This window comes from Physeter macrocephalus, chromosome 21 (assembly GCF_002837175.3).
Source record: "Physeter macrocephalus isolate SW-GA chromosome 21, ASM283717v5, whole genome shotgun sequence".
NCBI lineage: Eukaryota > Metazoa > Chordata > Mammalia > Artiodactyla > Physeteridae > Physeter > Physeter macrocephalus.
The window spans coordinates 89,411,070-89,437,416 of record NC_041234.1 but is presented as its reverse complement, the minus strand read 5'-3'; the positions used below and the strand labels follow the sequence as shown (position 1 = coordinate 89,437,416).

The window sequence follows — 26,347 nt, the reverse complement described above, 5'->3', positions numbered from 1 at the left end:
CAGCAGTTTGGCTGAGACCCACACGCACTGAAACGAGAGGATTCCTTGAAAACATTTTAAAAGTCTTTTCCTATTTTGGAATTCTAAATTATGGCAAAATTCATATAGGCTTAGAACTCAATTCTGCACCCATTTTCCTCTCCAAAGTTTCTCTCCGTGTTAACACTGCTAAAGGATTCCTGAGGCATTTGCCGTAAGCATTTCAGTCAGGTCCCCGATAGTCCTTCTAAACGCTGTTTCAAAATATTATGAAACGAATCCCTTTCATCTCTATCTAATATATTTGCCTTTGTTTTGCAGACGCAGAAGGTGAAGCAACACGGAGATTTGGGGGCATATCGCCAAATGACTTACAGTCAAGCTGGTGTCGCTTCGCAAGATTTTGGTACCCAAAGCAGCGGAACCGGGATTTAGCATCCTTCCTCTGATCACACGTTTCTTAAAGCAAGCATTCTGCGCGTTTGAACATCGCCTCTTCATCCCCAACACCTCCTCCCAGCCCGCCCCCTAGTTCCTTCCCACCCTCTACCTCGCCCCCTCCGCCCCCAGCCTGCGCATGCGTCCTAAGAACCCCCTACACTCGCGGCACAAGCTGAGAGTATTGTCGGGGGCTATTCTCTCTCCCAGGAACATGGCGGCGAGTCAGGGAGGTGGTGGTAACAGTGGGGGCGGCGGTTGTGGTGGAGGTGGAAGTAGCGGTGGCGGTGGCGCGGCCGGAGGGGGAGGTGGCGGAGCCGGAGTGGGAGGCGGCGGCGGCGGCGGCGGCGGGACCCTGGTGGTGCCCATCCCGGTACCGACTCTTTTCGGTCAGCCGTTCCCTAACGGGCCGCAGTGGAACCCGGGGAGCCTACAGCCTCAACACACCGTGAGGAGCCTGGACCGGGCCCTGGAGGAGGCGGGCAACTCCGGCATCCTGAGCCTCAGTGGTAGGAAACTCCGAGACTTCCCGGGCAGCGGCTACGACCTGACGGACACCACCCAAGCAGGTGACAGGACGGGGAGGGGGAGGGGAAGCTGGGCTGAAAAGGAGGAGGTGGGGGGAGTGGGTGGCTGCGTGGCTGCGTTGTTGGACTCTGCTGGTCTGGGCGGGTGCGCGGGGGCGGCGAGACTGACAAAGTCAGAGCAGCCAGTTCTGAATGTGAGGGGAAGAGCAGAGAAAGGTTGGGGGGGGGGGGCGGGAATGCTGGCTGAAGGTTGTATGGAAATCGGGTGGGATGTGAGGGGTGAAACAGCATTATTGTTAAAGCGAGTTTCCCCAGTAAGGGGTGGGGAGGGAGGTATTGACACCTTCCTGAATGCACTGCTAACTCTCGTGGATGTTCCCATCTTTCCCGGAGGAAAAAAAGGCAATACATAACATCATAATCTATACATATTCTTTAAAGCCATACGTGCCTGCAAGAATGGTATATCCCTTTTCCAAGTACAGCAGCAGTATTGCCACGGTTTTTCTGTGTTTTTATTTTGTGTGTGTTTTAATCATCCTAGAATATTCTTGCCTTCTTGTCACATATGCCTTTAAAGACTGAGATTTGTCATTTTCCTGGTGTTGAGATAGTGGTGGTTAAATTAGTATTTGCTGCAGTGGCAAATTAAATCATCAATCACTTATGTGTCTGGTTTACTAGGGGAAAGAGTCCTTGTATTGAGTTATGTTGGAGTCTTAATTTTTATTGCAGATATAACCAGAAATTTTAAGGGCATTTTTGAGAAACAAAATTAACTCCATTCTTCTTGGAGTTGTGGGTTAATGGTTTATAATTTTGGACAAGAAATTGGCTATTGTAATGTTCTTCATATACTCTCTGGTACTCTTTGTTGTGGATGGCATTTTTTGTTATGAACACACTCTCTTTCCCCTCTGCCTTATAAGCCAATGCCGATTATTTTAGGTGTGTTTTGGTTTGATGAAGGATTTTTAACTTTTCATAATCTTTAAATTTGTTATTTATGTGTCTGTTTTTATTTGCTTTGCTGAAAGAAGTCATGGACAGATTTATTTTAATAGATTTAGTGATTTTGAAGCAATATAGTAAGTAAATTCACTCATAATGAGAAGTAATAAAAGACCTCTTATTTTCAGAATAACACTGTTTCATTGTATTACGTTTCTAGATATTAAATCAAGGTGTGTGTTTGGATGAGGGTGGGGAGAGGAGGAAAACCTAAAATTGAAGCCTTTTACCCAATTATTCTCTTAGGAATTATCCTAAGAACTATGAATGTGTAATTGATCAGTGGTTTTGTATTTTGGAAAGCATGTTTGAGTATTTACTCCTTCACTCTGAACAGACTTCCTAAACAATATGTTCACATATTCATGATATATTGGCAAGATATTATACTACTTGGTATGTTCGTCAAAGGCATGAAGAAAAATGGTTTCAGACTGCATTATTATAGAGATATGTTGTTTTGCTTGTTACCTATAAAAGATTTCTTTATCTATAGGACAAAGTTGAAGCATCCTCTCTTGGCATTCAGGGCTTTCACTGCCTGGCTCCAATTTATTATTGCAACCTTAACTCTTCAAATGCTCCTACATAGAACCCTCTGTTCCAACTAGGTCAGCTCCCTGTCCCTCAAATATAGTTTATGAATTTTTGGCTCATCTTTGTAGAAGGTCATCCACATGCATGAGATTTCCTTCTTTTCTCCACCTATTTAATTTTGTTCAAGCTCCAGCTTTTCCAAGATGCTGTCTCCAACTCCCTTAGTCTACAGCAGTCTCCTGTTTCTTTGAATTCCTGTGGTACTTACTGTCCTTACCACTTACCTGCTAGTGCTGGCTTTATTTTCTTTTTATGTTCTGCTTTCCCTGAGAAGATGGAGAGCTCCTTAAAGGCAGGGAAAAAGTCATATACTTGTTCAGTTTTCTCATTATATATTGCTTATATTGTACTTAATAATATTTTTAATAAATATGAATATCATCTTATGTGGTTGTAACCACTGGCTTTTAAGGCTTCAGTTTGTTTTCTGAGGCAAGTTTTAACACAAACCAGAACCATATTTGTTCTTGGTAAAATTCATTCATCATAAACTTTATCAGTGCCTACAGTAACAGAGGACTTTTTGAGATAATTCCACCTCATTTTACTTTTTAAAAAATTGAATATATGTTCCTTGTGGGAACACTTCAAAATTTAAATGAGAAATCTGTGGGTGACTCATTTGCCATTCATTTTTGACCAAATTCAGCCATGAACTAGTTAGGGACAATAATCTTATATGTAAAGAGACCAGTATCCATTATATATAGATGGAACTGAAGACAAACAGCACGTTTGAGATTATACATACATACCGTACATACATACACATATACATACAGACATACAAATAAGTATATACAGTATATTCTCTGCTTGATGAAAACAGTTCTGTTTGTTGATATTGTTATACTTAAAATGACTCTCAGTGGGATACTGTTTCAGTACCAAATTGATTAGACAGCAGTGGTTTATTGGGTTGGGAAGAGATTGGAAGAAGGGTAAATAGGTAGAAAGCTATTTGTTAATCTAGGTGTGAGGTGGCGGGAATCTAGGTTGAAACAAAATTGGATTAGAAGGGGAAATTGATAAATTTCAAAGGAAGGGAGAGGGCTTTTCACATTATTTTGCTGTTCCTTACATATACATAAGATGAAATAGACCTGTGGTTTACCACCTTGCCTGCATGTTAAAATCACGAGGGAGTGTGTTTTTTTCTTTAAACCTAAGCCTGGGCCCCACCCTAGACCAATTTAATCAGTCTCAGGGGCAAAGAGGGGTTTTTTTGTTTGTTGGTTTGTTTTGTCTTTTTGTTTTTTAAGAATTCCCAGGTGATTCTATTGTGCAGTCAGGGTGGGGAAACTCTAAAATAGCTCATTTTTTAGGCACTCAAGATATATTTATTGTTTGAGTGAATGAGAACATTGATAAAAGTTTGGTGACTAACCTAAAGCTACTTGTCAAGAGGGTCAAAACCAAAGCTAGGAACCAAGTGTTCAAGTTCTAGTTCAGTATTCTTTTTGATAGACTTGAGTGAAGCAGACCCATTTTTTTCATCATATTATGTCTGTAGTGACTAGAAACTAACCAGGAAACTATAATTTCTCCAGTTCCCTACTGTTGGATAAATTTGCGTTAAGAAAATAATGCCCCTAGAATATGTAGCAGCAAAATCTTGTTTTGTCTATTAATAGTCTTCCTGTGAGGGAAAGTGGATAATAGGTTGCTGATGGCAAAGTTTATCTTTGGTATCTTTTTATTTCTCTTTGCACTTCTGGTGTCTGTTCTTCTTCACCTGTCCCCTTCCTCCTGCTGCCCTCCTTATTTCTTTTTCCCTCTTCAGCCTCACTCCTTCCTTTGCTGGCATGGAGCTCAACGCTAAATAATTATGGCAGCCTTTCCAGGCGATTAACATTTAGAAGGGAGAGTTTGCCAATTTACTTGAATCTCCATTTGGTGGTTTGTGCTCGTGACCTTTTTTGAATTGATATGCCTTGCAGATACTTTTTTTTTGGCCACGCGGCATGTGGGATCTTAGTTCCCGTGGAGTCTTAACCACTGGACGGCCAGGGAAGTCCCTCCAGTAGATACTTCCTGATTAAAATCCTCACCCATATAAAAACATAAAAATAGGGATCAGAAAGTTGGTTACCCATTTCAGGAAAGTAGCTAACTCTGGTTGTAATGTCTTATCTTTGCTGGTCTGTGGGTAGATTTGGCAAGACAAAGGGAAATTGCCTAGAACTTTAAAAAGTCTGTCTGGATAGTGTGATAATTTGTCGACTTTAAGAGAGCTTGGAAATGATTTTAATGGCTACCCAAACAAATCCTGAAACTTTTCATATTTGACTTTGTCACCAGTGCTTCAAATAAGTCTCAGTCTACTTGCAGCTGCTCCCTCTGCTTCTTCATACTTCTTTATGTCCATAAACAATAGGTCTGTGAAACAGATTTAGGAATTCTTTACATACATCAGATTGTGCCGTGTCCTGGTTAATCACGTGTTTTCCTGTAAACCTGGAGTCAACTCTAGTATTTCCTACATGTGCTGGTTCACCTCTTCAGCTGTGGGGCATGGTGCATTGTATTGGCTTGTAAAATGGAGCCAGTTAAACTGTGCAGCATCTGATTTTGTAACATAGGTGAAGGCCATCTTAGTGCATTCAGTGGAATAAGCTTGTGATTTTGCGGCCTGATACCTGCCTTGCTTTATGTAATAAATATCTTACTGAAAAATCGAATGTGAAGGACACTTTTGACGGTTGACTCATTTTAATTGCTTCAGATTGAATTTGAATTGCTGAACCTTGCAGTGATTTATTTTATTCAGTGATGAATTCTTCTATAGCATAAATAATTGCCCCTTAACTTCTTTCTTTTGCAAGTTCACACTGTAAAATAAAATGTTATCTTAAATTGGAGGGTACGTTTATCATTAAAATAATACCATTTATACAGCTCTTTATAAATTCTGAGCATTTTAATATATACTACCCTATTGTATCCTAATAATAACCCTTTGAGCTTTGTAGAGTGCATAGTAATTACTCTTTGTTGTTGAGAGAGGTTAAGTGATTTGCCGGAAGTTAAATGGCTAGTGTATGGCAGAGTGTGGGTCAGAGGCTAGGTTTTCCAACTCTAGCACTATTCCAGTGTTATTTCCATTGCAGCACTTTCTCTTCTTATAACAAAGCTACTATTAAAATAAACACTGTGCTAATAAATAGCTTATTTAATCTGAAAGATGAATGCTTATTTAGTTTCATAGATTATATAGTTTTTGTTTGTGGTGCAGTGTGTTTTGTTTTGTGCGTGGTATTTGCATAGCTTGTCTTCATGCCCCTCTGTTGGTTTTAGAATAGATTCATTAAGCAAGCTTTTATTGAACTCTAACTTTGGAAACATGATCCTTGAAGGGTTTACAAACTAGGTGAATGTGTACAGTAATATATGTAACAATTAGAAAAGAGTTATAATATATAATGTTCAAAATTGTATATGTTTTAATAAACTGTACAATTAAGTGATATGGAACTGGGACATAAGGCTTAATTTTATTGGGGGTTAAGTTAGTTTGAGAAAGTTTCCTATAGAGTTAGGTATAGCTGAATCTTGAGGTAAATGATCAGTATGGGATCAAGTTATGATTAAGCAGGAGGGACAGTTGCAGACTGTCAGGGGAGAAATTGCACTGATATGGAGTTGAGAATGGCATTGCATGTTAAGGGCAGATGTTAACTGCAGGTTCACTTTATATTTTCTCAAACATACTTGGAGGCTGAAAGGAGGGAACTAGTAGAGAGTTCAGTGTTAAAATGCAAGAGGGGGAGGGAGGATCTTCATGGAGTGGGTGGAGAGTTGTTAGCAGTGGAAGGGAGGAGTTACCTGACTTTTGCTAAGGGGAAGGGGAAGGTAGATGTCTGGGGACATTATTGTCTTAAATTTTAATCTTAAGTGAGGCAGTGTCATCTGGGAGAACAAAGTTACAAGCATAGGAATAAGTACTCAATAGAGCAAAATGCTTTAAGGAGTCATTATGGAGAGTAAGCCACAGTTTAGAATTAGGACTGTGTTAAGCAGCTAGATTAGTTGCTTTTGAACAATATGAGCTTATCATGTTTTCTGAAAAAAATTATATATACTGCATGACAGGTAAAAGAACAGAAGTGGTTGATTGGGATATTTTTGAATTGGGGTTATAGTGATACTTGCTTAAGTTTAAAATTTAATATTTTGATTTAGATTATTTGTAACATAAACTCTGAAGCATTTATTTATCATCAAAAGCATAAAGAGGTACAAGATCCAGAACCTCATTGACAGCATGAGAGATGATGTTAAGGACAATTCACAAATAAAAGTAATTGAATACTTAGAGCATATTGATTTCCTGGGAGGTGATACTTAAGTTCCAATGCATACAGTGAAACTTTGCAAAAGGGCATATTACTCTCCTAGCCTATCCCAGCAGGGATACTTAAACTGTATTATGCCCACCCCCATCGTACAGAGGCTGTTCATCATCATGATGTAGAAGGGGAAACCTTTTTCTTTTCTCTACACTTTGTGTGTATTTAGGTAGTTCTTGAAGCATTGTAACACTCTTAAAATCAGTTTTCTGAAAAGTTTCAGAAAGTTTTCTCTGCTTCCCTTTTATAGGAAAAAATACCTTATATTGCAGGGAACCATTTAATGTAATAAAAGAAAACTGTACAAGTGAGTTTTATAACAATAATTTAAGTTTGTGTTTAGTCTCACTTTAAACTAGTGTATTCATTCTGCTAAAGGTCTAACTTTTAATCTTTACATTTCTCCTGTTTCAAATAAATTATAAATTGATAGCATTCCACTTACAGAATACCAGTCAATGGACTGTAATGGATAATTTAACAATGGATATTGTCTCATATGTTTTTTGACCCCAAAATTTTTTTAAAGTTTTTTTTTCCAAATAAGAAAGTAAGTTCTTCCCTATTTGTGGACGTTGTTAATCTGTGTACTCTTATAATTTGTGACAGAGATTGTTGTCACTTTTATTTTTTATTTTTTATTTTTTTGCGGTACGCGGGCCTCTCACTGCTGTGGCCTCTCCCGTTGCGGAGCACAGGCTCCGGACGCGCAGGCTCAGCGGCCACGGCTCACGGGCCCAGCCGCTCCGCGGCATGTGGGATCTTCCCGGACCGGGGCACGAACCCGTGTCCCCTGCATCGGCAGGCGGATTCTCAACCACTGCGCCACCAGGGAAGCCCTGTTGTCACTTTTAAATTAATTGTTTAAGTTCATTTCAGTGGAATTTTATGTATAATATTAGGGATTTAAGGTGACAAGAGACAGAAATAAAATAACTGTGCCATACAATTTTATTTGAACTCTATTGAGACTAACCAATTCTAGAGCATTTGTGAATCTGGATTTCATTCAAAAATGACTTCTCTAAATTATTATGTCCCTAAGAGACTCTAGAATGTGCAGCATAGAAATTTTCCCCTCTTAAAAAAGTAATTACAATATATAAATCCTTAATACTTTGAGCTAATTGGTTGGGGATGTCTGTGTCAATGAGAAATCAATTACTTTTAAAGATATTTATACATTAAAAATAGTAAATTGAACATAGCTGTCTCCTTAATTTACCTTGATTAGTATGTAAGAATGGATTTGTCATATCTATTTTATGTAAATGGACAGGGTGATAAAGTTGCTGCCTTTAAGGAACTTAAGATTTCCTAGTGGTATAAAATAAGTACTCATGTATCTCTTATATAGGCTAGATCAAGGTTTCAAGGAGTGGGGGAACTTGCCCCCAGGAGATACTTGGTAATGTCCGGGGACATTTTTGACTGTCACAACTTGGGGATGCTACTGATATCTAGTGGGTAGAAACCAGGGATGCTGCTAAGCTTCCTACAATGAACAAGACTGCCCACACAACAAAGAGTTACCTGGTCCAAAATGTCAGTGGTGATTGAAGTTGAGCAGTGCTGGGCCAGAGTAAGATAAATGTCTTAAGTGAAAACAGAGTGATGTGCAAGTTTGAAGAGGGAGCGGTGACATGACTGTGTTGGTAGAACATCAGAGGGGGCTTTATAATGGAGATGGAGGATGGGCTCTGAAGGGGGAAGGATCAGATTTTATACTTAATCATAAAAAGAGGATACTATATAAATATTGACGTCCTAGAGTCTCTTCAAACTCAACATGTCAAAAAAAGATCAACTTTTGTTATTGACCCTAGGCCCCCTGATCTCCCAGACCAGAAACTTGGGAATTATTCTTGACTCTTCACTGTCCCTCACCCTCTATTTCTGGTTAGTACCTAAGGCCTCTTGATCATAACTCTTTGAATAGCTTTCAGATCTGTTTCCTTCCTGTCTGTTCTCACTGCCGTTGTTGTTGTTCAGGTCCTCCTCTCCTCACCTTTAGCTGGACCTATCAGCAGTTTTCCCAAATGATCTCTCTGCCTCATGTTCAGTTTGCTTCAAGTCCAATTAGTCCTTCATACTGTAGCTGGAGCACTCTAATATGCAAATCTGATTGTCACTTGTTGCTACTAAAACACCTTCGATCCAGTAAGCCAGCTCCTTAATAATACATTGCTTATTCCTTGTTTTGAACTTTAAAAAAAATGTGAAAAAGCTAATGCATAACTCTGCTTTATATAACTGGTAATTTTTATATTATATTACTTAATATTAAGTTGCTCAGATTCATCCAAATTGTATGAAGCTGTAGTTCATTCTTTTTTTAAAAAAATTATATATTTATTTATTTATTTTATTTATGGCTGCGTTGGGTCTTCGTTGGCGCATGCAGGCTTTTCTCTGGTTGTGGCAAGTGGGGGCTACTTTTCGTTGTGGTGTGTGGGCTTCTCATTGTGGTGGCTTCTCTTGTTGTGGAGCACGGTCTCTGGGCACGCAGGCTTCAGTAGTTGTGGCTCACGGGCTCTAGAGCACAGGCTCAGTAGTTGTGGCGCATGGGCTTAAGTTGCTCCGCGGCATGTGGGATCTTCCCAGACCAGGGCTTGAACCTGTGTCCCCTGCATTGGCAGGCGGATTCTTAACCGCTGCGCCACCAGGGAAGTCCCTGTAGTTCATTCTTTTTGGTGGCTCCATTATCTTTCATTGTGTGACTATAGCATAGTTTATTTATCCACTGTCTAACTGGTGGCCATTTGGGTTGTTAACATATTTTTGCTCTTGTGAACAGTGCTGCTATAAGCATTATTATACATGTCTCCTGTTGTGCATGTGCAAGAATTTCTCTTGTGTTTATTCTTGGGAGTGGAATAGCTGGATTGTATGGTATGTTAATGTTCAAATTAAGGAGATAATGCCAACTGGTTTACAGTTTACCTTTCCATCAACCTCTGTAAGAGATCTTATGAATTCATATCTCCTCCAACACATAGTATTGTCAGATTTAAACATTTTGGCCAAACGAGTTTATTATTTTTAATTTTTTTGGCTGCACTGAGGCATGCGGGATCTTAGTTGCTGGATCAGGAGTCAAACTCGCACCCCCTGCAATGGAAGCATGGAATCCTAACCACTGGACCGCTAGGGAATTCCCCCAAACGAGTTTAAAATGGTAGTTCAATGAAGTCTTTTTTTTTTTGGAGTATGAAACTATTTTTTTTATTGAAGTGTAGTTGATTTACAATACTGTGTTAGTTTCAGGTGTACAGCAAAGTGACTCATTTATATATATATGTGTATGTGTGTGTATATATGTATATTTTTCAGATTCTTTTCCATTATAGGTTATTACAAGATATTGAATATAGTTCCCAGTGCTATACAGTAAGTCCTTGTTGTTTATCTATTTTATATATAGTATCTGTTAATCCCAAACTCCTAATTTATCCCTCACCCCCTCCTTTCTCCTTTGGTAACCGTAAGTTTGTCTTCTGTATCTGTGAGTCTGTTTCTGTTTTGTAAATAAGGTCATTTGTGTCATTTTTTAAAGATTCCACATATAAGTGATATCATATAACATTTGTCTTTCTCTGTCTAATTTACTTCATTTAGTATGATAATCTAGGTCCACCCATGTGGCTGCAAATAGCATTATTTCATTCTTTTTTATGGCTGAGTAATATTCCATTGTATATACATCTTCATCCATTCATCTGTTGATGGACACTTAGGTTGCTTCCTTGTCCTGGCTACTGTAAATAGAGCTGCAGTGAACATTGTGGTACATGACTCTTTTTGAATTATGGTTTTCTTAGGGTATATGCCCAGTAGTGGGATTGCTGGGTCGTATGGTAGTTCTGATTTTAGTTTCTTAAGGAACCTCCATACTGTTCTCCATAGTGGCTGTATCAATTTACTTTCCCACCAGCAGTGCAAGAGGGTTCCATTTTCTCCACACCCTCTCCAGCATTTATTGCTTGTAGACTTTTTGATGATAGCCATTCTGACTGGTTTGAGGTGATACCTTTCTTGATTTATATTTCCCTGATCATCAGTTTCGTTAACATATCTTCAAATGTCTTACCTACTTGGCCATATGTGTTTCCTGTACTGTGAAATAATTTATTTTGCCCCAAATACTAATACTATACTAATCATTTGTCAGTTTTGTATATTGTATTTTCTCCTAGTTTATAACTTGTCTTTTTTGCTTTTTAAGGAGTCATTTGCTGAACAAATGTTCTACATTTTAATACAGTCAAATTTATCAGTCTTTTATAGTCACTATTTTTTGTGTCTTGTTTAAGAATGTGTAAAATATATTCATGTATGTTTTTTACTAAAGGTTTTAAAGGTTTGTTTTGGGTGTTTAAGTTCCTCATCAATGTGGAATTGATTTTTATGTATGGTGTGAGGTAGAGGTCCAATTTTGTGTTTTAGTACATGGATCATCTTTTTCCAGATATATCCCTGCCTACTTCTTTTCTTTTTAACATTTTACTGAGATATAATTCACATGCCCAAAATTCACTCATTTAAAGTATATACTTTATTGGTTGTTAGTTGTACACTCATCACTGCAGTCTAATTTTGGGATATTTTTATCACTTCAAAAAGAAACCCCATAGCCATTGGCATATCCCCCCACCCCGCCACCAATCTAGACCTAGGCAACCTCTAACTTACTTTTTGTGTTTACAGATTTGTTGATTCTGAACATTTTATATAAATAGATTCGTGCAATATGTGGTCCTTTGTGATAGTCTTCTTCCATTTATCATGTTTTAAAGTTCGTTTATGTTGTAGCATATATCAGTACTTCATTCCTTTTTACATCTGAATAATATTCTATTGTACATTTTGTTTGTCCATTCATCAGTTGTTGGACAGTTGGGTTGTTTCCATTCTTTGGCTATTATAAATAATATTGCTATGAACATTATGTAAAAGTTGTGTAGATGTATGTTTTCATTTCTCTTATATATGTAGGAGTAGAATTGCTGGATCATATGTTAATTCTATGTTTAACATTTTGAGGAAATGCTAAATTGTTTTCCAAAGTGGCTGCACCATATTACATTTCCAGTAGCAGTGTATGAGGATTCCAGTTTCTTCATATCTTCAACAACACTTGTTGCTATCTGTATTTTTGTTTATAGTCATCCTAGTAAGTGTGAAGTATAATCTCATTATGGTTTTGATTTGCATTTTTGCGAATGACTAATGATGTTGACCTCCTTCCATGTGTTTATTGTCCATTTGTATATCTTCCTAAGGAAATGTCTGTTTAGATTCTGTCCATTTTCTAATTGGGTTGTCTTTTCATTATTACTAAGTTATAAGAGTTTTTTTTTTTCTTTTTCTTCTGTACATAAAACCCTTACCCAAGTATATAGCTTGCAAATGTTTCTTTCCTAGTCTGTGGGTCATCTGCTTTGAAACACAAAATTTGAAAATTTTGATGAAGCCCATTTTATCTGTTTTTTTCTTATGTTGCTTGTGCTTTCTGTGTCATGTCTAAGGAGCCATTGCCTAACCCGGGGTTATGAAGATTTACTCTTTTGTTTTCTTTTGGTTTTATAGTTTTAGCACTTACATTAGACATATTATCCATCTTGAGTTCTTTTGTTTGTTTGTTTGTTCTTCAATTAAAACTTTTTTTTACCAGTAAATACTGTATTTTACCCCTCAGATGTGTTGGTACTTTTTTTTAAAATTAATTTTTTAATTGAAGTATAGTTGATTTACAACGTTGTGTTAGTTTCTGCTGTACAGCAAACTTAATCAGCCATGCATATACATATATCCACTCTCTTCTAGACTCCATTCCCATATAGGTCATTACAGAGCACCTAATAGAGTTCCCTGTGTTACACAGTAGGTTCTTATTAGTTATCTTTTATATATAGTAGTGTGTATATGTCAATTCCAATCCCCCACTTTATCTCCCCCCTTTCCCCTTGGTAACCATAAGTTGGTTTTCTACATCTGTGACTCTTTCTGTTTTGTAAATAGTTTCATTTGTGTCCATTTTTTAGAGTCCACATATAAGCGATATCATATGATATTTGTCTTTCTCCGTCTGACTTAGTTCACTCAGTATAACAATCTCTAGGTCCCTCCATGTTGCTACAGATGGCATTATTTCGTTCTTTTTTATGGCTGAATAATATTCCATGGTATATATATACCACATCTTCTTTATCCATTCCTCCATTGATGGACATTTAGGTTGCTTCCATGTCCTGGCTATTGCAAGTAGTACTGCAATGAACATTGGGATGCATGTATCCTTTCGAATTACGGTTTTCTCTGGATATATGCACAGGAGTGGGATTGCTGGATTGTATGGTAGTTCTATTTTTAGTGTTTTAATGAACCTCCATACTGTTATCCATAGTGGCTTTGCCAATTTACATTCCCACCAACAGTGCAAGAGGGTTCCCTTTTCTCCACACCCTCTCCAGCATTTGTTGTTTATAGATTTTTTGATGATGGCCATTCTGACTGGTGTGAGGTGATACCTCATTATAGTTTTGATTTGCATTTCTCTGATAATTAGTGACGTTGAACATCTTTTCATGTGCCTCTTGGCTATCTGTCCATCTTGAGTTTTTTGTGTGTGGTGTGAGATCAGGGTCCAACTTTGTTCTTTTGCATATGTATATCTAGTTGTCCCAGCACCATTTCCGGAAAATACCTTTCTTTCCTCATCCAGTTTTCTTGTTACCCTTGTCGAAAATCAACTGACCATAAATGTGAATGTTTATTTCTGGACTCTCAATTCTATTCCATTGATCTGTATATCTATTCTTATCCTGGTACCATTCTATCTTGATTTCTGTAGCTCTGTATTAAGTTTTGTAATCAGGAGGTGTAAGTCTTCTTCCAACATTGTTCTTTTTCAAGATTGCTTTGGCTATTTTGGGACCAATATGAATTTTAGGATCAGCTTGTCAATTTCTTCAGAAAATGCAGTTTGGGATTTTGATAGGGGTCGTGTTGAATCTGTAGGTCAATTTGGGGAAATTTTACCATCTTAACAATATTAAGTTTTCCAGTCCATGAATATGGGATGTCTTTTGATTTATTTGTATCTTTAGTTTCTTTCAATAATATTTTGTAGTTTTCCTCAGTCTTTATTTTCTGACATACTATCATATATAGAAAAAAATAGAATTTTTTCTTAATTTCATTTTTGGGATATTCATTGCTAGTTTATTGAAATACGGGTTTTTTTGTATGTGTGTGTGGCTGCACCACGTGGCTTGTGGGATCTTAGTTCCCCGACCAGGGATTGAACCTGGGCCCTAGGCAGTGAAAGCACAGAGTCCTAACCACTGGACCCAAATATAATTGACTTTTTTTTTAGTAGACTTTATTTATTATTATTATTATTTTTAGTATTTATTTATTTATTTATCTATTTATGTAGTTGGCTGCATCAGGTGTTCGTTGTGGCATGTGGGATCTTCACTGTGGCACGTGGGATCTTTCATTGCGGTGCTCGTTGCGGTGCACGGGCTCTTTGTTTTGGCACACGGGCTTCTCTCTAGTTATGGCGTGTGGGTTTCCTCTTCTCTAGTTGTGTTGTGGGCTCCAGAATGCATGGGCTCTGTACTTTGCGGCACGTGGGCTCTCTAGTTGAGGCACGCAAGGTCAGTAGTTGTGGCACGCAGGCTTAGTTGCCCCACAGCATGTGGGATCTTAGTTCCCTGACCAGGGATTGAACCTGCGTCCCCTGCATTGGAAGGCAGATTCTTTACCACTGGACCACCAGGGAAGTCCCTATAATTGACCTTTACATAGTGGTCTTTTATCTTGCAACCTTGCTGAACTTGTTTCTTCATTCTAATAGTTTTTTAATGGATTCATTAGGATTTTCTGTATATACGATCATGTCATCTGCAAATAGAGATGGTTAATACTTCTTCCTTTCGAATCTGGATGCCTTTTATTTCAGTTTCTTGCCTAATCATCCTGGCTAGAACTTCTAGTACAGTGTTGAGTGGATATGGTGAGAGTGGACATTCTTGTCTTATTCCTGAATTTAGGAGGAATGCATTCAGTCTTTCACCATTAAATATGATATTAACTCTGTTTTTTTTTCATAGATGCCCTTTTTCAGGTTGAAGAAATTCCTTTTTATATCGAGTTTTCTGTCTTTTATTGCATTAATATGGTATATTACATTGATAGGCTTTTAGATGTTATATCCTTGCATTCCTGGCCTACCTGCTTTTCAGTTTAGTCTCATAGTGTCCCCAAACTCTACATTCCAGCCTGCCAAATTCCATGCTGTTCCTTGAAAGTATCATGCTATTCCATGTTTTCATGTTATTTTTGCCCTTACTGTTGATGTCCTTCTTCTCCCTCTTTTCTTCCTTGTGAACTCCTGTTGATCTTTTGTATCCAAGATCAGGCCTTTCTTTATTACCTTTTCCCTTTCCCCCATCCTCTACATATAGGGATTACTCTGTCCCTCTAATGTAGCTGCTGTGATCCTTAATTGCAATTAATATATTTCCCCTTTTGTAACATTCATCATCAATTTAATAACTTTTCCAGAAAAAAAGAAACACTACCACAATAAGCACATGCATGGATTTTAGAAATGTTAACATTAGACAAAAATGTGCATTGTAAAATCAAAGAAATATGGTATTTGTTTACATTTCTCTTTTTATTGATTTTGGAAGTTTTTGAGTATAGTTGCTTTGTTGCCACTCCAACATTTAGTGTAGTGTGTGGTACACAGTAGATGTTTAGCACATTTGTTCAATTTAGCCTGCTTCTTACCCTGGGTGCCTTTTCATGTCCCTCCACAGTTTGTCTCTTTCCTTTTCTGCTATGTTTTCCAAATACTTCTCATGTATGTATCTGTTCTTCAGTCAGATTGGACTTCTTACTGTCTCTCTGATTTTTGTTTTTATTGTTTTGTTATATTATTTTAAAAAAGAAAAGCTATCAGAAAGCAAAAAGAAATAACAGCTATTAATTGCTTCATAAGCAGAGATATGATTATTAAACTTTAACAGTTGCAAATTAGCTATAGTTTTTATATAGTTATATTGTATCACTGAATATGTTTTTATTTTAGAATAGTTGACTGCTTTTAAATATTTAGGTTAACTAATAAAATTGATTTGTAAGTAATGTTTATGACATTAAATAACATGTTTGGCATTAAAATTATTATAAAATGTTTTGAGGATTAATCTGTTGTTTTAACCAATCCCATCTTGAAAATCATATTTTGTAGATGAAGTCCAGGAAAAATTGTGAGATGAATGCCTATTTTGTGCTTGGGTTTAGCAGTTTTTCCAGTAGTATAGCTCTAAATTATTTAAAATTATTTTCATGTGTCTTGGTCTAGTTTTCTCTTCTTACATTGGTCTGCTGTCCTCCATTTGCCGTAAGCTCTCAGAAATAATTGCTGTATATATGTTCACTGCTTCTCTTGTAAAAAACCTCATCAACTCATGACTGAATGTTTTCTCAACAGTAATTTATGTAATGTTGTTGCCTTAAAAGTCTTTCCATTATAGTCTGTGGTATACTTTTCTTCCAAATTGTTCTTTCTGAGAGTTTTGTTTATGCCACTGTTCCACTGAAGAAAAATGTTTTATAACATGATTTTTAACGACTGCCTAATAGTCTATTGTATGTATGCACCATATTTTATTTAATCATTCCTCTATTGTTAGTTGTTTAAGTTACTATTTAATATCAGTACATAGCCAGGTGCAGTTGTGCTCTTAGCTTTACATTGCTTCACTCAAGAGGAGTTTAAACTCTTTGAGGGCAGATAACACTTTCTATACAAAAATACCCTATAGTGTTTGGTTGACTGCGGTGTCTCTCTGCAACAGTTGATAGTAAATGCTTGTCAAATTTCTAAACTTAAAATTATAGGAAGGAGCATGATAATTTTATGTACTGACTTCGTATTCTATTTGTGTGACTATAAACGAGAGGAATGGCTTTGCCATGGTATCTTGGTGATCTTGCACATCTCCACATAGTCCACATATGCAAGGCTGAACCACAATCTGACTCAAATCTTGGGGAAAGACTCTCTGATCCTCCCTGGTACATGGCCAGATAGATGACATAAGGTCATTTTGTGTCCACCTCCCTATCTTGTGGGAGGCTGCCTCAAGGCAGTTTATTATCTCCTTCCCTCATTCTGGTGAGACATGGGACATTCTTTCAGATACAGTTGTGAGTATAAAATTGCAAAGCTGCTGTCTAGAGTTGGCTCCTCCATGACAGAGCAACCCTCTGTGCATGTTGTCTGTTATTTGGTCCTTCCCTCCAGTTTGGTTTTGTCCTGTGGGACGAGGGACATGGGGAACTGACACCATACAGATCATGCTTTCTCTGTCTGTGTTAGTAATAAACTGTCTGAATCCATTTGGTCTTATTGGTAGCTGCCAAGTGTGCTGCTGTGTAGGAGCCACTTGAACATTTAAGATATACTAATGGGGTTTTCTTTGGCCTGGTTTGTGGAATTTGTCATTTCTTTGTAATTCGTTTACTGTAACTTGCTTTTAATTTCCGCATCCAATATTTAGTGCCTTGTTAAATAGCTCAAGTAAGGATGATCCTTGCTCTGTAAATACAGCATTTTTTTAAGGGGCGCAGTACACCGGCTGTAAAATTTGTCTTAATCTGGATACATCAAAGGTGAATCAGTTAGTTTTGTTTAGCATAGTAGCTTGCACTTGGGGTTTTTTTGTTTTTTTTTTTTTTTTGGCGGTACACAGGCCTCTCACTGTTGTGGCCTCTCCCGTTGCGGAGCACAGGTTCCGGACGCGCAGGCCCAGCGGCCACAGCTCACGGGCCTAGCCGCTCCGCAGCATGTGGGATCTTCCCGGACCGGGGCATGAACCCGTATCCCCTGCATCAGCAGGCGGACTCCCAACCACTGCGCCACCAGGGAAGCCCTTGGGGTTTTTGTTTTGTTTTGTTTTGTTTTGTTTTTACCCTCCTCCAGGACTGCTTTTGTTTTGGAATCCAAAGCCTACTAGAGTTATCTTGGGAAGTCAGTTTGACATAGACTGTTCTTATGTTACATTAGACTTTCCTTTCTCATGCAGTAGAAATGGACTAAGGTATCATAATTAATGCAAATAAAAAGTATACTGTATACTTGTCCCTCAGTATCCATGGGGGATTGGTTCTAGGATCCCAGCGAATACCAAAATCCACAGATGCTCAAGTCCCTTATGTAAAATGGCCTAGAACAATTGGCCCTCCATATCTGTGGGTTCCCCATCTGTAGATAAGGAGGGCCTACTGTATAAACAGATCCATTTGATTTTCAGTGACTAGTTGACATTGACCTAGGCAGAAAGTACAGCAACGTTAGATTAATCATGCATCAGCTCAGATATCTTAGAGATGGTCAAGGTGACATGTTTTGTTATTGCTTACTTCATTATCAGACTCATTATAACAATTCAAATTGTATAGTTTTGGGGGTTTGCTTTATGAAAATAATTTACATGAAAGCATGATTTTCGACATTAAAACTTGCATACTTTCATAGTAATTTGCATTTTTAAAATTATGACATATAATATTGGAATAGCAATAAAACATGACAGCACAGTGATAGATGTTTGGTAGCAGACCAAGTTGTGCCCCATAAAAACAAAATAATTGTATATAATACCAACTTATAATTAGCCTATAGCTGTCTGGATACATCATTCTTATGAATGAAATATATATGGTTAGAATTTAGTTTACATTCTGAAATATAATACTTTTAAAGTACTATAATATTAATAGTGTTTTCTTATAACAGAAGCATGCTTGCTTATTGTAGAAAATTTAGAATATTAAATGCATAAAGAAGAAAATACAAAACACTCCTTATTCTACCAACCTTGAGTAAACATTAACATTTTGGTGTATTTCCTTCATACCCCCACACTCATCACCTTGTACATACCTGTAGGTCTTTGTATGTGTATATACTGAGTGTATAAAATGTACATTTTAAAAGGAAACAGTTGGCTCATACTGTGTATATAGTTTAATATTTTGAGTGTTCTAGTTTTTACCCTCTGAGCATTCTTATTTCCATATTAAGGAATCAAGTCTATAATATCATTTTTAAAGGTTACTGGATATTTCACTTTGAGGGTATACTGTATTTTATTTAGCCTTTACCTATTGTTGGACATTGAAGTTGTTTCTAATTTTCTACTCTATTAAATAACTGAAATGTACATCGTTTTTTATGCGTCTTTATTTGGTTTTAAAAATTGCTAGAGATTGAATTCTTGGATCAATGGGTATGAACATTTTTAAGGCTCTTGATTCATATTGCCAAATTTCCTTCTAGACTGGTTACCTCATTTTGAATTTCCATCAGCGGTGTATGGGGAAGTGCCCAATTCAAACTAGCCTTGCCAACATTGAGTAATATCTTTGAAAACTTTTAAATTTGATGGGTGAATTATAGTGTCTTATTCTTTACATTTCTTTTGATTAACAGTGAGGTTGAATATATTTTCATATACATCTTGGTCATTGATAATTTTCATTTTTGAATCTGTTTATGTCCTTGGGCCAGGCTTTATCTATGAGTTGTTGTTATCATTTTGCTTTTTGATAGACTGCAGTTTTCCTTTTTGTGTAGCTAAATCTAGAAATCTTTTCATTTATGAATTATTTCTTTATTTGATGCTTTGAAAGTCCATCCCTCATTCTAGAATTGAGTGACTATTCACTAGAATGTTTTGCTAGTTTTTTATGATTCATTTTTCATGTTTATCTTTTTCTTCCATCTGGAATTTATTTTAGTAAAAGTTATGTGATGAGGCTCTAACATTTGTCTTTTGAAAATAAAAATTTTTCAAGAACCACTTAATAAATAATACTACATGAATTCACACTGCCAAATTTATAGTCTAATAAATTTTATAGGGGTTGAAATATAGTGTCATTCTCAAACATCACTTTGATGTTTGAATGTCATTATACTGCATTATTTCTTGGTGAAATTGAAACACTTTGTAGAATTTCCTACAGACAACTGTGGATAGAGCTGCCCCTCCCCCCTTAAAAAAAATAAAGTCTTGTCCTTCCACGTGGCTTAATAGTTGTATGACTCACAGTCCTTTTCTCACTGAGCATGCATATAATCTACCCTCTGGTTAGCAGCTGTGGTTTCTCCTTGCAGCGTCTGTTTTTGTTTGCCCCCTTGCTTCTCAAAGTGCCTGTGCTCAAAAGGAGCCTTCCATTATTGGTTGCTGCAGGTCACTAAGGTCTGCTTGTTATTGTTTTTCATAGCTGTTGGCTTTAAAGCATTTTTTTCTTCACTTTTTCTAATATCTACTTCATACTTTTTTTCCTCTCCACTGTACTTATGGTTAATATTTTAACATCATGGAGTAGCTTAGAAATTCTTGAGCTGTACATCTTACTCATTCAACAAGGCTTTAATGTTATAGACTGATTTTTCATTATCTTGTCCTGAATGACAGCACAATACCCTTCTAGGGAATACTGAATCAAGAAATCACCTGTCTTTGCTGAGGGCATCTGTTGAAAGCAGATGCCAGAGCCATGGGGTTGTCATTTCCCATCAGGTTCCAACATCAGAGTCTAATACTTCAAAGACACTCTCCATTCTTGCATTGACAGACAGCTGTGGTGCCTCCTGTTTTCTTGTTGCTTTTTGTTTCTAGTCCTAACACTTCTTTTAGATGGAAAAGTAGATAAGGAAGCATTAGTATTTGAGAGCGTGTTAATCAGATTTTACGTGCTGTAACTGCTCACATTTGAGTAATATCAATTACTGAAGAGCACAGAAAATTTTTTTCATTTTCATATTAGGAAATAAGTATTTTAGTTAGTTGATTTTATGTACTCTCCTAAAGACATAATTCTAGCATATATTTTCCATGTAATAAGAACTGAATATAATAGTCAATTTCCATCATTTTATTTTATATCTCTATGAACATTATGTATCATTAGGTACAAATTGATAATTTTCCTGTCGTTTCTTTTGCTTACTTCCTCTAAGGATTTCAGGTTGTTACAGAATGTTTACTCATTTTCAGTAGCTCTGAGATAATGAGGAGTAGTAATTAAGTGATTTTGGCAATCTTTTGTAGGTAATCATCAGTAGAATTAGAATATAGTTCAGATACAGTCTAGTGCTCATCTACTAAATAACAGTTATACCTCATTTTTCAGTCTGTAGGACTTCTGTAAACTGAGATACACCCCAAGGATTATGAAGTATTGGTCCCATCACAACAGCTTTGTAAGAATTCACACTTTTAGTTGAACTAAGTGGGGGTGATTTTTTTTTTTGCATAGTTCCTTTCACTGAAGTGTTATTATCTGAGCCGATAATATTTGGTGCTAGGGTGGAACAATAATTGGGATTGCTTAGAGTTGATGTCTGACTGGCTTTTAACCTACCCTAACACGTAGTACCTAATTCATGGTGCTTAATGGAATTTTGAATGAGCAGCACAGCCTATGAGTCAAGTCAGAATGCTGCCTGAGAAATAAGAATGAGACTTGGAAGGTGAGAATCAGGATTTGCCTGCCTCTGTCCCAGACTCTAAGGGCAGAACCACAGAGAATTTGATGCTTATGATATTTAATTATTTTACCTTGTGTATTTTCTGTGGTGAGGCTGCAACTTCTGATCCTTGGTCAATAAGGAATGTACACCTTGGGAGGTAATTTTCCACGAGTCTCATGTTTCTACATATCTTGCGAGTGAGGCACTCACTGCCCTTTGTTCAGGACTATCTTTTGGAAGAGAGGACAGTCATGCTTATTATCCAGTAAAATAATGTCTCCCTTCGAACAAAGTGCAGGCATGTGTACTGTCTGTTATAAAAGATTTGGGTTCCCTCAGCTTAGACTTCCTCTCCTTTAATGTGATGTATTGTATGTGCAGGTATCCATCTATACCCATATATGTTGCCCCTGTGAGATTTGGGGGGCAAGAGGAACTGATACAGACTTGCTGCTCATGCCACTTGCCGTGCTGTGAGTAATAAAGTCCTCTGACACACAGGAGTCTCACGCCTTCTGCCAGCCTCCATTCAACTGTGGTAGGCTAGCTTGTTGGCTGACAAGTAGGCTAAAGTCTCGGATCCTTTAGAGTTCTTGACAGGTACTCAGCCTATAAAACGTTACAAATCTTTTGAAGAAACTACTTTACTTTTAAATTTTCTTTAATCTTTGTTTATTGAGTTGGTTAAAATATTGAAAAATTAATAAGGGTCCGTTCTTTAAGGAGCCAAGAAAGCTATGTTTTGGCTCAGACTAAACAGTTCTGAAATGGTAAATTGGGAACAGCTGAGAGCTTTATAATGGTGTTCGTTATTTTCTTAACTAAAAATTGGGACTTGAAGTAAGATATATGTTCTGCTTCTTATTGCAAGAAGAAATCTAGGATATGAATGTAGTTAGGAGATTTAGAATTTCTCTGACCCTGCTTTGTGGTTCCAGTGGAACAGAATATTTGAAATCTGGGACAGGAAGTCACAATAGTGTGTTGGAGGAGTGGAAAAGCACACATAGAACATGGACTTTGAAGTCATATCTGAGTTTGGAACCCCTCTGCTGTCAGTTATTACTAGTTTTTTAACATTAGTCATGCCATTCAATATGTCTTTGATTCATATGTGTAATGAGGAATAGTGGCTACCTCATAAGGTTGTTATGAGGATTAGAAATGATTATGCAAAGCCCATAGCCTTCTGACCTAGCATATGTGGAGGGCGCGTGTGTGCGCGCGCATGCGCACACATGAGACAGTTGCTTCGGTTCCACTTAGGTTATTGCTGATGTGAATTTAAAGTTCTGACTTCAAATTATTTCTCTACTTAACTGTCATGTTTCTTTAAGCAGAAAATTCTCTATCTCTGTCAATGATGAGTGTTTTCTAAAACACACATCATTATTAGAAGTTTTTCCATAGGTGAAAATGTGACAGATTTTCAAACATAATCTGGCATTTTTTTAAAATAAGAGGGACTATAGCAGTCTATATTATTAATTATCACCCAGAGAAGACTCATGTATCTTAGTTCGTTTTAACAATATGTGACAAAAGTCATACAGCCTTTTGAACACTGAGTAAAATAAAACTATAATTAGTACAGTATAATAGTATACTTTCTGAAAGTCATTTTCTATATCTTGGCAGAAATGCTAGCCGGTGGGCCAAGAAATGCACTGGGTGACAGATGGACCCATCTGTGGCTCTTGTGGTTGCAGCTTGGGAGGCAGCAAACAGATTTCCATTCCATCTGACTCCTCTCTTCCCTTCTTTAGCTTCTTTGACCTCTGAAGCTCAAGAGTGATACAGAACATAATTTAGATCAGATTATTTAAAGTGATCTATTAACGTCTAACAGGCTCCCAGCAGTTTTACAAGGAGCGATTTGAAGGAGGCAGGAAACAGTACACAGCAGTCTGTCTACTGTTGAGTTATTGCCAATACTGCTTGATATGATTTTATAATAAAAACCAAGACGAAAGAAAAATAGTTCAGTGGTTATAAAGGCACTTATCCTCAAGGATACTAACAGATATCACCTTACTGTTTAAGAAAAAAAATGTACAACTGTTGAATTAAAAATTTTTTTGCAGGCATTCTCTCATTAATTCTGATTTTTGAGAAATCTGTTTTCTGTGGCTGCTGTAACTAGTGACTACAAACTTGGTGGTTTGAAACAACAGAAATTTATTCTTTTATAGTTCTTGAGACCAGAAGTCCAAAATAAGTCTTTTGAAACTAAAATCAAGGTTTCAGCAGGACCGTAAATCCTCTGGAGGCTCTAGCAGAGAATCCATTCCTTGCTTCTTCCAGCTTCTGGTGACTGCTGGCATTCCTAAGCCACATCACTCCAATGTCTGCCTCCATCTTCATATGGCTTTTTCCTCAATGTGTCTGTCTCATTTCCCTCTGTCTTCCTCCTATAAAGATACATGTGATGGCATTTAGGGCCCAGCTGGGTGATGCAGGATAATCTCCATTGCAGGATACTTAATTTTATCTGCAAAAATTTTTACCCTATACGCCAACCTTCACAGGTTCCAGGAATTAGGACCTGATATCTTTGAGGGCCACCATTCAGCTTACTGCAGGAAGATAAGGAGCAAATTTTAATTTCCTTTTCTGTGTGTGTGGGAAAGGTGAAACATCTTTATAATAGTCTTTTCCCAAGTTCCACTTGTCCCCTAAGAAGGCAGACTTTAAAGCTGTTGTGAAATGAATCTCCTCATAAGGAGTAAATTAACAGTTTGTTTTCCATCTTTAGATGGAACCATATTAAATAAAATACCAATTTTGCATGTACTTCTTGAGTATGAATATGTTCTTTTTTAGTCATGTTATTCTAGTTGCCCCAGTGCATGTGTTCATTAAATGATTTTTAATGTTATAAAAACTTCCTTGTGGTTTAATTGTACATCACAAGATAAAAAAATTTAATCAGAGTTTAAATTTTATCCATTATATCTATGTAAAAGTTAATTTTCACTTTTTTGAAGGAAAATATGAGATGCTGTTACTGTGAGATCAAGAAATTAAAATACAGTTTTGTGTTATTGCCTATCTTTGCCTCTATGGTTGTATTTTTCTTTTGGTACTCTTTTTCTGTTTACCCAATTCTTAGAAAAGATGTTTATACATATTTAAAATCTGAAAAAGCCTAGAACAAGATTTCCTTAATTAGAGGCTTGGTATTGGCTTCAGTTTTAATTTTAACTTTATTATGCTTTACACAATTAAATTAGAGTAATAATTAATTGTAATTTTAAGTGGTATTTACTAAGTAAATATATTAGCTCATTCAGAAAATAGTTTATGAATTTAATTAAATTCCCCAAGGGAACTAATAATATTATTTTTATTTTTTTATTTTTTTATACAGTAGGTTCTTATTAGTTATCTATTTTATACACATCAGTGTATACATGTCAATCCCAATCTCCCAATTCATCATTATTACAAACTATTGAGTATAGTTCCATGTGCTATATAGTAGGTCCTTGTTGGTTATCTGTTTTACATATAGTAGTGTGTATATGTTAATCCCCAACTCCTATTTTATCCCTCCCCCAACCCCTTTCCCCTTTGGTAACCATAAGTTTGTTTTCTATGTCTGTGGGTCTATTTCTGTTTTGTAAGTAAGTTCATTTGTATCACTTTCTTTTTTTACTCCACATATAAGTGATATCATATTTGTGTTTCTCCACCTGGTTTACTTCACTTAGTATGATAATCTCTAGGTCCATCCATATTGCTGTAAATGGCATTATTTCATTCTTTTTTATGGCTGAGTAAATATTCCATTGTATATATGTACCACATCTTCTTTATCCATTCGTCTGTCGATGGGCATTTAGGTTGCTTCCATGTCCTGGCTATTGTAAATAGTGCTGCAATGAGTATTGGGGTGCATGTATCTTTCTGAATTCTGGTTTTCCCTGGGTATATGCCTAGTAGTGGGATTGCAGGGTCATATGATAATTCTATTTTTAGTTTTTTAAGGAACCTCCATACTGTTCTCCATAGTGGCTGTATCAATTTACATTCCCACCAACAGTGCAAGAGGGTTCCCTTTTCTCCACACCCCCTCCAGCATTTATTGTTTGTAGATTTTTTGATGATGGCCATCTGACCGGTGTGAGGATTTCCATTACTCTAGGAGGTGGATCAAAAAAGATCTTGCTGTGATTTATGTCAGAGTGTTCTTCCTATGTTTTCCTCTAAGAGATTGATAGTGTCTGGCCTTACATTTAGGTTTTTTATCTATTTTGAGTTTATTTTTATGTATGGTGTTAGGGAATGTTCTAATTTCATTTTTTAACATGTAGCTGTCCAGTTTTCCCAGCACCAATTATCGAAGAGACTGTCTTTTCTCCATTGTATATCCTTGCCCCCTTTGCCATAGATTAGTTGACCATAGGTGCTTGGGTTTATCTCTGGGCTTTCTATCCTGTTCCATTGATCTATGTTTCTGTTTTTGTGCCAGTACCATATTATCTTGATTACTATAGCTTTGTAGTGTAGTCTGAAGTCAGGGAGTCTGATTCCTTCAGCTCTGTTTTTTCCCTGCAAGACTGTTTTTGCTATTTGAGGTCTTTTGTGTCTCCATGCAGATTTGAAGATTTTTTGTTCTAGTTCTGTAAAAAATGCTATTGGTAATTTGATAGGGATTGCATTGAATCTGTAGATTGCTTTGGGCAGTATAGTCATTTTCACAATATTGATTCTTCCAATCCAAGAACATGGTATATCTCTCCATTTGTTTGTATCATCTTTAATTTCTTTCATCAGTGTATTATAGTTTTCTGAGTACAGATCTTTTACCCCCTTAGGTAGGTTTATTCCTAGGTATTTTATTCTTTTTGTTGCAATGGTAAATGGGAGTGTTTCCT

General features: G+C 36.9%; 1 protein-coding gene across 1 annotated transcript in view; it reads left to right on the top strand.

The window, feature by feature from the left end:
* The first annotated feature begins 607 nt into the window (after positions 1-607).
* LRCH2 (leucine rich repeats and calponin homology domain containing 2) overlaps positions 608-26,347 on the top strand; it is an 86,536-nt gene continuing 60,796 nt past the window's right edge. The window contains exon 1 of the mRNA XM_007109104.3: positions 608-986. Coding sequence (XP_007109166.2) covers positions 632-986 — 355 coding nt within the window. The 5' untranslated portion in view covers positions 608-631. The remainder of the gene's footprint in view (positions 987-26,347) is intronic.